Genomic DNA, 12,005 nt, shown 5'->3' on the forward strand with positions numbered 1-12,005 from the left:
AGGGGGAGAAGGTGGAAAAACGGGGAACCAACTACAAAGATTGACATAAAAACCACCACCAGCCCCGCCAGGGGGACAAACAAAAGAATTGTGGGCAAAGGGAGACAATGCATGGTGTAAGATATGAAAATAGTAATCATTAATAATTTATCAGGAGGTCCATGAGGGTGGGAGAGGGAGGGAAAAAAAACAGGAGCTGCGGCCAAGGTCCCAAGCAGAGAGCAGATATTTTGAAAATGACAATGGCAACATATGTACAAATGTGCTTGATACAATTGATGTATGGATTGTTATAGGAGCTGTAAGAACCCCCAATAAAAGGATGTGTTAATTGAAAATAATAGTTTTAAAGAAAAAAAAAAGAGTACAGCCCTGACATACCAAACTCACAGCCATCGCATCCGTTCTGACTCATAGGGATCCCATAGGACAGGGTAGAACTGCCCCTGTGAGTTACCAGCACTGTAACTTCTTAAAAGTTTTTTTTCAAAAGTCTCATTAGCATATAATTCACAAATCATACAATTCAATAGTTCAATCAGAGATTGAAACTCTCTCAGGGAGTACAACGCCTCTTCTTTCTTCCATGGGGCTGGCTGGCTGAGTTGCTGACCTTGCAATAGCAGCCAACTCATAACCCCCATGACACCAGCTCCCACCCTGACACACCCTTCCTAAATTTAAACTCCACACTATCCCTGTGTCCTGTTCAAACAACTGCCTCTTAGTCTATGTACACAGCCCACATGAACACAACGAAGTGTTCTGGAATCCCCATTCATCTCAATGCACGTCATAGTTTGTTATGACCTATACATTCAAATGCCTTTGCATAGTTAACTGAACACAGGTAAACATCTTTCTGGTATTCTCTACTTTCATCCAAGATCCATTTAATGTCAGCAATGATAGCTCTGTCCCATGCCAAGGAATGATTTTCAACAAAATTCAGCTTGCACGTGATATTAGTGACATTGTTTGATAATTTCATTATTCAGTCCAGTCACAAATATGGATCTCTTCCAGCCTGTTAGCCAGGTAGCTATCTTCCAAAATTCTTGGCATAGGTGAGGCTTCCAGTACTTCCTCAGCTTGTCAAAACTTTCCAATCGCCCTTTCATCAATTCCTGGAGCTTTATGTTTTGCTAATGTCTTCAGTGCAGCTTGGGATTCTTTCTGTACCAGAGGTTTTTCATCTGTTCTAGACCAACACAATATGTTTTGGTTTCCCAGTGAATTATTTTTTCAATCTTCTCATATGCGTGTGAAAGTTGGACATAGAATAAAGAAGGACAAAGAAGAATTGATGTAATTATGATGCTACCAAAGAATACATAAATGTCCGTGCACTGTCAAAAAACAAACAAATGCATCTGTCTTGGAAGATATACAGGTGGGGTGCTCCTTGGAGGTAAGGATGAAGAGACTTCATCTCACATATATTGAACATATCATCTGGAGAGACCAGTACAAAGGAAAGGGCATCACGCTTGGGAGAGGGGCAGTGAAAAACAGGAAGTCCCTCATCAAGATGGATTGACACAGTTGCTGCAGCCATGGGCTCAAACAGGAACGACTGTGAGGATGTCGCAGGACGGGGGGTGTTTCATTCTGTTGTACACAGGTTAGCTGTGAGTCAGAAACAACTAGATGGCACTGGACAGCAGTGCCTATAAAAGTTGTGTTTACATTCCACTGTAGTCTACTGAGTGTGCAACAGCATTTTGAAAAAGCTTGAAATATTGTGAGAATTACCAAATGTGTCACAGAGAAGTGAAGTAAGGACATGCTTTTGAAAAGATGGTGCTAATATATTTGTTGAAGCAGTATGGTCACAAAACTTCAATTCATCAATAATACAATATCTGTGAAGTATAACAAAGGGAAGCAAAATAAAACAAGGTATGTCTGTATATAATTTTACAACTAAAATTAAAAGAGACCCCAAAAAGGACATGCTTACTATTCTTACCTAAGCACAACCAAATACCTCACAAGACTAGTTCTCTTAGTTCAATTCTATACCATTGATTAAATTAATGACGCTATCAATAGTGCCCCCAGGGAGAATGATTTATAATGTTCTCTATCATAAAATGATACTGATATCTCTACGTGAACCAGAGACATAAATAACCCATCAATATATGAATGGATTTGGGGATCACACTTAATTCTAGCCCTAAGCTAAGGACAATTAGTTCTTATGACATGGCGCTACGTGATACTTGCCCTCATGAAGAGATTATTGAATATATGGATGCTGTAACAAAGTGTGTTGAAGAAACCAGATGATGCCCAGCTATCAGAAAGAATAACGTCTGTGGTTTAAAAGTTGTCCTAAAACAAGCAACCATCTAAGTGAGGCATCAATTTAGTCCACACGGAAGAAGCACACCAGCTGGTGTGATCTAAGGATTGTAAATAATAAAATCCAAACCTGGAGGAGGGAACGGTATCAGAACTTAAATTCCGAATAGTTGTTTGCAAGAGACTGTGGACAGCAGTGGAAGTCCCAAATCCGTTAGCATGGCACCCAGGAAAATTAAGCCTCTGGTGAATTCCCTGAGACCATATTCCAGGGAGATGAATGGCCTTGCTAGCACATAGAGAGAATTGTGAAGTCAATTACGGCAGACGTCGTTAGGTTAAAATGTAACTAATACCTTATCATCTGATCTTCTTTTTAACCCATTCTTAATTTGTTCCAGTTTTTAATATTTTCTGCTTTCTTTTCTATTGAGATTTTTCTGTTTTATGTTGTCATTTTGGTTGGGGAGAGAGTCGTTTCTTGACTTTTGTTTTATATGTTTTTCTGTACATGAAATCAATGACAGGTGAATCGATCGACAGTAACTGGGCTAATACAAATCACCTAGGGGTGTGGCAGGGGGAGTTGGGAGGGAGCTCACAACAATGACTACAAGAAAGAACATGTTCTAAAATTAATTATGGTGATGACGGCACACTCTTCCGAATATAACTAATGACTGAATTGTGCAATAGGTGATTTATATGCCAATAAAATGCTTTTTAAGGAATTCTGGTAGGCCAGTCCTTGTTACCCACAAAGGCTGAGCAAGTGCTTTCTTTTGATATAGGGGGAAATATCCCTCAGGGCAAATTTCCTGGTCTTTTCCCCACCAACACAGTTTTCAATTTTCTTAAAAAGTCTTCCCACACGCCCTTGAAATCATCCTGTGTCCTTCAAGGAAATCTCTCAAATCCCTGCCTTGCGATCCCTAGCGCCCCCCCCGCCCCCAAAATAGCCATAAGCTTCCTAATGGACCTCTCCCTTGACATCATCTTTGCAGTCTTCCCAACCGTCCCGAAAATACTTGCTGTGTCTAAAAATAAAATTTTACCATATTATCAACTATTAATTTAAAAATTTAATGAAGTATTGACATTTAAAAAAAGATTTACATCCTTAGAGATCCTTTATCAGGCCCTCTAAATCACCCTCAACTAGATGGCAGTGGAGTTTGTTGTTGTTTTTTGTTGTTATTTTAATGTAATGGAAGCGGAAAGGAAGTTGGCTAATTGTGGCTGTTTATACCATTTCTGTTTAGAAATATTTCTTTCCACTCGCAGAATAAAGGATTCTTTGAAAAAGATTTTTTGTTTTTTCTTTTTTTGATTATTTGAAATTTTTAACATTCACATTTGGAATTACCTATGAGATCAAAAATTAAATTATTCTTAGAATAAGCTGTGAAATAAAGGTCACTCCAAGGCACAGAAAACTTGAGGGCTATTCTAGTTCTCTTACTCAATTCTTCTACATAAGATACAGACCACGCAAGTAGGAAGAATTCAAAGGCATCACTGTACACTCAAAAGGAAAAAGAATCTGAGCAGATGCTGTTGTGTAGAATTGGAAGCCTGAGAGGTAGGCCAGTAAGAATTTTTAAAAAGATGTATAGAGAAATAGCCTTACGTCAGTTATTGAAGCACGTCTATGAATGGAAATTATAATGCATGTCCTGATGTTTAAAAATGTTGACTGCGTGAGGTAACAGCGCTCTCCTGGACACTATTCACCTCAGTGGGTGTGGCTGGCCCTAACCTTCCCATTTAACTGGATCTAACAGAATTCATTAAATTCGTCTGCTTGCATAAGATTATGACAGTCATGAATGAGCCCGACTTCTAAGTGAGTGGAAGATAAACGGCCTGGTTATGAGAGCTGTTGCCTTTTGTCCCCTGCTGCTTTTTGAGATGGAAACTAGAGTACCAATATTTTTAGGACTTCATTAAAAATGCCATCCTGGCTTTCCCATGTCGAAATCAGGTCAGATTTAAAACTTGTTGATGATTGGCAGTGACACATAAATTACTGCCAGTTTGATAAAGCTGAAATTGAAAGTTGTAAAACAATGCAATCGACTCTTAATTTTACTCTCCCCTAAGAACAAAAACGATAGCTTCATCTCAGGAGTTACCTCTGGGGCAAGTGCATCATAAACATCCACTTCCATTTGCTCTTTTCCCCCACTCATTTCTCCATCCCACCCACCCCCAAAAGCAGTGAGACACATTGTAAAACTTAAATCATCAAAATGTCAGAGGTTCTTGTACGCGGCCTGCTGCTTTAAAAATGTTCAAGTACCTTTTTTTTTTCTTTCCCAGTTCTCTCATTTTCCTGTTGGTCACATATAACTGATCATTCCCTGAATATTAATAGGTTCAATTTAATTGGAAGAGGCTAACAGACTTAAATGTGTTGGTAAATTGGAAGACAATTTGGTCTAGCGGTTTAGTTTTATAAGAAGAGCATCAGACACATTAGAAATTGGATACTCAAGGTCAAGTTATCTATTGGTCTTGGGAATAAGAACGTTTGAAAATTTTTCAAACTTCTCTTCCTCCACATGAACAAGCTTTATACATTTCCTATTTGAAATAAACTTATTCAGGAAAGAAAAAAAATAAGGCATAGGATAGTTTTCTCATTAGCAGAGGTTTACTTAAACACTTATGAAAACTCTAAGTCTTCCTAAAAAGAATTGAGGTTGGTACCCATCAAACTTACAACATTAGTTAGTTAGGAAATTCAATGACATCCAAGTGCACTTGAAAACACAAGTTCGATAACCGCAGTTGCACAACCTTGATGCCTGGAAAAGTTATGATCCCAGCAGCATGAGGAGTCATTTTAAATAAAAGTACATTTTTTTCAGAGTTTCATTCAATTTATTGATCAACTTAAGCTTTTGGGTTACAGTCCAATTAATTTTAATATGTACATATGGATTGGAATTTCCCAGCCTCTATATAAAATTACATTTTATGGTAGTGATGTCCATTTTTATTAGAATATATATGCATTGTCATTTGAGGAAAAGATAGTTTAAACAATTTGACTTTCTGAGAAATTGAGTGTTTGAGGAGGCCATGCTAAAGGACGCTAAATCACTTCATCTATCTATCTATCCATAGATGGATAGATAGATAGATGAAGTGATTTAGCGTCATATATATATATATATATATATATGAAAATTTAAAGTATGACCATATACCACTGAGGACACTAATCACTGACTCAGAAAGATTGCTGAACAAGTCTGCAGTTCTTAACATGATTTCTCCCGATACCCAAAGTGTCGCCACATCATGTGGAGAATCATGTTCTTTTATGGAATCAGACCCAAAACAAGCAGTAAGAGCTGCTTGAGTACACGCATCCCACACAGTAGGTACCAGCTGCTCAAAAGAGTGGCGTTCGACAATGTCTTTTGCTTTTCTTAAACTCACTCACTTGTGACCGATCTCGTGTGCAATGGTGAACGCCGAGCCCAGGCCAATGTCCTCATTGATGCTGCAGCTCCTTTCAGGCTCACACATCCCAGCCACAGAGGCCAAGCCTGAGCAGACAGAAGGGACACAGAGGGTCAGGCCAAGGGGGTTCAGACTTCCAAAGCCATGCTTATAAATGCCTGGATTCTTTTTCATAACCTCCATGCACAGAAGGAGCAGTTGGCAAAAGGTTAACTTTCTAGTCATTTACAAAATCACTGGGGGGAATTTCACTTTGCCGGCTAGACATTAATATTTTTTGAACTGCAGTCAGTGCTGGAAAATGTCTAGACTAGGGGTTAGATTTATAAATTTTACTTCTGGTAACTTGGGACCACCTAGTAACTTGAGCCAGAAGAGGGAATTCAAGAAAGCATTTCTATTTTAACATTCTTCGGGCTGCAGAAAGCAAAATATATCCCCGTTATTTTTCTAAAGAGTTCTGTTTAAGTTTAGTGGGTTCATAAAAATATACAAGCAACTTTTGAGTTACGCCCCCCCCCCCAAAAAAAAGGAATCCCAAATAGTTTTAATGGCATTTTTGTAAAAACAAAAATGAATAATTCAAAAGAGAAACGGGAGAACTATTAAAGGTGGGAGGTTTTGAAGTTGTTATTTATTTATTTATTTATCTGAAATTAGTCCTGAAGGTGAGGCAACAATTACTTCAAGTATCTTAATGGGAGGAAAGTCATTCACACATACCACTTAGCTCTCCTTGCTCCCACCCCACTTCAGCACATTAGCTTTACCAATAGAGAAAAACCATGGTGTTAATTCGCTGATTCTAGTGAAAGGCTATGTTATTCAAGGTATTCGTCCCTTGGGAATTTCACTATGTAAAAGCTTTAATAGCCACCTCCAAAGGAATATTATGCTTGTGATTCATTATAGAATTTGAAAATGGTGCTTAGAGGAAAAAAGAATATTTATGCTAAAGAAAAATATCATCCATTGTAAGGAAACAGATGCCAAACCATAGTGGACACACATAAATACTAAAGGTCACTTGAAAGATATTGGAATCAAAGCAGAATTCTTATTTTTTTTAAACTCTTACATATTCAAAGTCTACTATTTTGATCCAAATATTGATAATTAACTTCCCATCGAAGTAAGTTTAATTCAATCCAATGAGTTCTGACTGCATGCAATAAGCAATGTTCTGGGCTAGGTACATTTTCCCAGGTGCACTAATGGAACAATAAAAGCTATGCGATTCAAAATTTTTCTGCCAGGAAATCTCTACATATTGTTGTTGTTGTTTTTCCACAAATAGAGGTCAGGTTAGTGCTGGATTTGATAACAAAATATTTCCTTCTCTGGGTTTTGTTTGGTTGGCTGGCTGGTTTTTGTTGGCGGGAACTGATTTCTGACTCCGAGTTGATGTAAGGACTACTGATAATCTTTTTCTGCCTTCATTTCACTTAGAAGTCTTGCAATGAGGAGACTAGAAAGTAAAATGAGGGATCAACTAAGGCAAGATGGCTTAATTTTTTATTCAGAAACTTTTAATAATCATCATTCCAAAATGGGACAGAGACTAAATATGTGAGAATTTGCAGGATAGTATTTTTCTTTTTCTGAATTGGAATTCAATATGGGCCGTGTTGCTTGAACATCCTGTTCAAGGCTTTATGAAATGTGGTACAAAGAGAATACCCAAACCAAAAACTCATTGTCATCAAGTCGATTCCGACTCATAGCATCTCTAGAGGACAGAATGGAACTGTCCCTTGTGCATTTCAGAGACTGTAAACCTTTACAGGATTTGAATGCCTCATCTCTCTCCCACAGAGCAGCTAGCAATTCAGAACTGAAGAACTTGTGGTTAGCAGCCAACAGATATCACACTGTACCACCAGGGCTCCTAAGAATAAATATTGTTGAATTAACATTTCTCATATTCCATATAAAAGTGTTAGCATGACTAGAATAAAAGGTGGAAATAAATATACTGATTGAAAATAATATTTGAAATACTAATCTAGTTTACAACTCTCCACCAGTTTCTGTTTTCCTATGAAATTGGAAGTGTCACAGTTCTTATGCATGATTTGTTAATATTTGATCATTTAAACTTCCTCTCTCGTGGCCATCATCTGCAGCCACTGGTGCAAAACCATGAGCCATGTCTCTGGAGAAAGATAGGGCTTGCTACTCCCATAAGAGTTACAGTTTCGAAGGAGACCCACAAGAGCAGTTCTACCCTGTCCCATAGTGTCACTATGGGTTGGCATCAACTTTATGGCAGTGAGTTTGGTTTTGTTGATTTTTACTATTTACATCCATGTTACAATTGGTTCTCAGGAGTCCTAGGCAAGAGGGTATGGAAAAATAATATAAATATTAACATATACATTATCAGAATGAGACCTCAAAAATAATAATCTAATAACTTCTGTGCTGAAAATATTTTTCACATATGTTGTTCATTCTATTCTAAAACAGGATAAATTCAATCTGCAATGATAACTTATGTTTAGCTTCAAAATGCATTGACATGTACCCAACTGTGAATGGATTTATTCTAGAAATTGATGAACTATCAAAGTTGGCACAGATTATTTTGAGGGGAAATAGAAAAGCCAAAAGAGTGGTAGGGTAGGGAAGTACTTCAAAGCTCCTTTCCAAAATGACAGTTAAAGTAGTAGGCAATTGCAATCCTGTCACAATGAAGAACACATCTCAATGTAAATAACTGACTCATTAAAATCGGAATTGAACGGAGTGTGTGGGTGTGTGGTGTGTGCGCACGCATGCGGGGGGAGGGGGAAGAAAGAGAATGGAATTTCAGAGTCCACGGCAAGAACAAGCTTGTGGTCCATTCATTTCATTCTTCCATGAATGTTTTGAAGTTCTCTCATACATATCATGGCCTCATGTATGTTAGAGTAGATATGAGGGGTGGTTACAGATCGATCTGCCTCTTTTTCGGGGTTTCTCTGTCAGCAGTGCAAACAGTTAACACACTCAGTTGTTAACCAAAAGCTTGAAGATTGAAGGCCCACCCAAGGGTATAAATAAAAAGCTTCAAAAAGTTCACAGAAAATGGAATGAAACCATAAGGTTATATTTTTCACAAACTTTTTGAAGCCCTGTGTATGGTGAACTAGTCTGAAAGTTTAATATCTCTTGTGTCTAAATTAAATGAAGCATTTAGAAAATGCTTACAGAATTTTAACAGTAAATAGAGGGTTAGATGAAACAGTACAATTTCTACTATAAATAAAAAGATCCTGTCAATTTTTATGTTACCATGTTTACTAAATACTTCTTTGTTTTCTGTCTTGATTTTAACATGCACCCTACAGTGCAGTGGTAGATCAGGAAATAGAGAAGTAAAGAGCTTCAATCAATTGCACAAGGTCCAATCCAGTTGTGAGTGTCTGATGTGAGGTACCCTCAGTGGGATGTGCTGGTCCTAGGAACCTAACACACTAGGAGGAAAATGTGGTTGACAGGAGCATTCTCAGCAACATGAGTGCTTTCTGCAGCTATCTTTTTAAGTAGCAAATTTCTCCAGCATAGGTTACATGGGATTTCTTCTTTAACCAGGTGTCCTGAGGGAAATGGAGTGGGAGAAGCTGGAAAAGGCAGGCAACACCGTCAAAAGCATAAATTAACCTCTGGAGAGCTCTTTCAGGGAACTCCCCAAAAAGTTGAGTAACACTTTCTCTCCCACTACTTTCATTTGAGTTTTCCAAAACCCTTATGAGGTGCTTAAGCAGAGGTTTCATAACATTGACTTTGTAGACAAGAAAACCAAGATGCATCATAAAGAAATTCAAAAATTCATCTTAACTTCTGAGTCTATAAAAGGCCTGTGGCACGAAGAATCTACCATGGATAAGAAAAGTACCTGTTTCTTTTACTAACTACATGCTCCACTAGGATCGTCTCCACAGGAAAACTATTGTGTTCCCCATTTGTACTTGCAGTTATAAATATGATTTTAAATGTTTAGAATACCCTGGTTTTAATATTTTATGACATCACCTTTTGTTGCTGTTATTGTTTGGTGCCACAAGTATCTAAATTCATGGGAGATATTCTTTCCACACAATTGTAACCCCCAAAAAGTATGTTCTTGATGCCTTCCACTCAGTTCCTTTCCTAAGGACCCTGGTGGTGCTGTGGTTTAAGCACTTGGCTGCCAACCAAAAGGTCAATTACTTGAATCCACAAGTCACTCTTCTGGGAGAAAGATGGGGCAGTCAGCTCCTGTGAAGATTAGATTCTTGGAGACCCTGTGGGGTAGTTTGCTCCATCCTCTGAGAAAGAGCATATACAGCAATCTGCTTTGCCTAAGCTGCTTTCATTGGCTTTTCAACTCTATAGTTTTGAAAATATGCTAGAGAACTAGAGAGTTGGAGTGGTCATCTTTGAGTTATAATTATAATTACTGCTTCATTGTTACACTTTCCAGAGAAAGCACCCATGAATAATATACACTTAACATAATATATGCTTATTTCCAAATAAATGATACAGTGATGGGTTTAGGCTCTACAATTCATGTAGGCGACATCATATGTGCCAGAAAGGAACATGACTAATTTCAAAGAGCCAATGCCATCAGTCCAAATGGTCACTCTAATGGCTTCTTCTTTGATATAAAAAAAAACTTACCCAGGGTTCCGCAGGGCTTATTTTTATAAGTGCAGATATCATATCTATGGAGGAGAAAGAAAGAGAGATGGCATTTGTCACGTGGTCAAATTTGTACAACACTGTTGCATCTTCATCACACGTCTTTCTTGGGGCTCTGGCTGTCAGACCACAGTCAGGGCAGTTCTGAGCAGCCAGCTGGAGAGCTCGCCTTTTCAGCACTTGAGTGGGGAGGGGAGAGAACAACACGGGCTGCGGCACTGGACTCACTGTCTCTGGCTGCAAGCCAGGGGGACACCTGCCAGGCGGAGAGAAAGGGTAGGGCGCACTTCGTAATCACAAGTTCCGTAGAACCATCCACCATATTGTTTTGAAGCTGCCATAGCTGTGTGCCGAGGACTACTGCTTCAACAACAACACTCGTGAATGGCTTTTTCTTCCCAGCGTCTTTTGGACCTACTGGACTATCTGTTACAGCCACAGATACTAGTGGGTGCTTCTGGGCTACACGCACTCTAGAGTTCCTTCAACTCACGCATGGGTTCTTGTTCTATAATCACCATCGTCATCATAAACCAGGGCTTCATACAGCCATGGGAATCAAATTAAGATCCCATATTTCAGAGACGCACCGAATGGCTAAATTCCTCAACAGAAAGCTTTCCTAATGTTTGTCTGACTCCTACTGCTGTACAGCATCATAGCTTAATACAAAAGATAGTGCTCACGAAGGAAGTTTGCATATTTTATGTGTACTGTATAATGATAAATCAGTATTGATACAAGTGTGTATTTTAGGCATTTTTAAAATGATGCCCTTGAGAACTGATCTCTGAAACTAAAAGTATCCAGAATGAAATATGTTTTCAGACTAAGATGCTTTATTTGCTCGTGTTTTATGTTAGAAACAAAAAGCTCCACAGCTGCAAAGTGAAATTTCACAAATGATCGCACAATTGGAGTGTGGTTGTGTATCAATTATAGTTGTCAATAGTGCTTCAAGGAGGTAGTAATTCTTATTCACTAATCAAAAGACCAAAATTCGCTTTCTAAAAACAAATGTTACAACCAGACATACTACTGTAACTCATCGAATCCTTGGAGATTCCCTCTGCCTGTTTTTTTGTAATTCATGTTTTCTTCATCCTATTTATTTTACATGTGAGGACAGAGACTTCCTTGTCCTCTTGTATAACCTTTATCTCATGACACATCCTTTCTCTTCCTCCTCTTAAAATTATTAAGTCAGTGGATTTAACTCTCTGGAACACATTGGAATGGAAGATAGAGAACGCTGGCATATGAATCCCGGCAAGCACACCTCATGGGGAGCCACCACCCATTTGTCAGGGAAGCTTTCATGTTGGTATGACGCTTAACAGGTGCAGTGGGGAAATAGACTAGGAAGAAAGGCCTGGTGATCTACTTTCCAGAATTAGCCAGTGAAAACCTTAGGCATCACAACAGTCAATGGGGGATGGCTCAAACAGGGCAGCTTTTTATCCTATTAAGCATGGAAGCACCATGAGCTGGGACTCCCACGGCAACTAACAACTGGTTTCCTCACCAGAGCACCGAAAGTATATTCTAAG

General features: G+C 38.6%; 1 protein-coding gene across 3 annotated transcripts in view; it reads right to left on the minus strand.

The window, feature by feature from the left end:
• The window catches only part of ADAMTS6 (ADAM metallopeptidase with thrombospondin type 1 motif 6), a 308,640-nt gene that overhangs the window by 187,667 nt on the left and 108,968 nt on the right, over nucleotides 1–12,005 (minus strand). For all 3 annotated transcript variants that reach the window (XR_012782832.1, XM_075541085.1, XM_075541084.1), the window contains exons 8-9: nucleotides 10,435–10,478; nucleotides 5,765–5,870 (exon numbers count right to left, since the gene is read on the minus strand). Coding sequence is in view for 2 of the 3 variants with exons in the window: in XM_075541085.1 (XP_075397200.1) it covers nucleotides 5,765–5,870; nucleotides 10,435–10,478 (150 nt within the window). In the remaining variant the exon portion in view is untranslated. The remainder of the gene's footprint in view (nucleotides 1–5,764; nucleotides 5,871–10,434; nucleotides 10,479–12,005) is intronic.

Source organism: Tenrec ecaudatus, chromosome 2, assembly GCF_050624435.1.
Source record: "Tenrec ecaudatus isolate mTenEca1 chromosome 2, mTenEca1.hap1, whole genome shotgun sequence".
In the NCBI taxonomy this organism is placed as follows: Eukaryota; Metazoa; Chordata; class Mammalia; order Afrosoricida; family Tenrecidae; genus Tenrec; species Tenrec ecaudatus.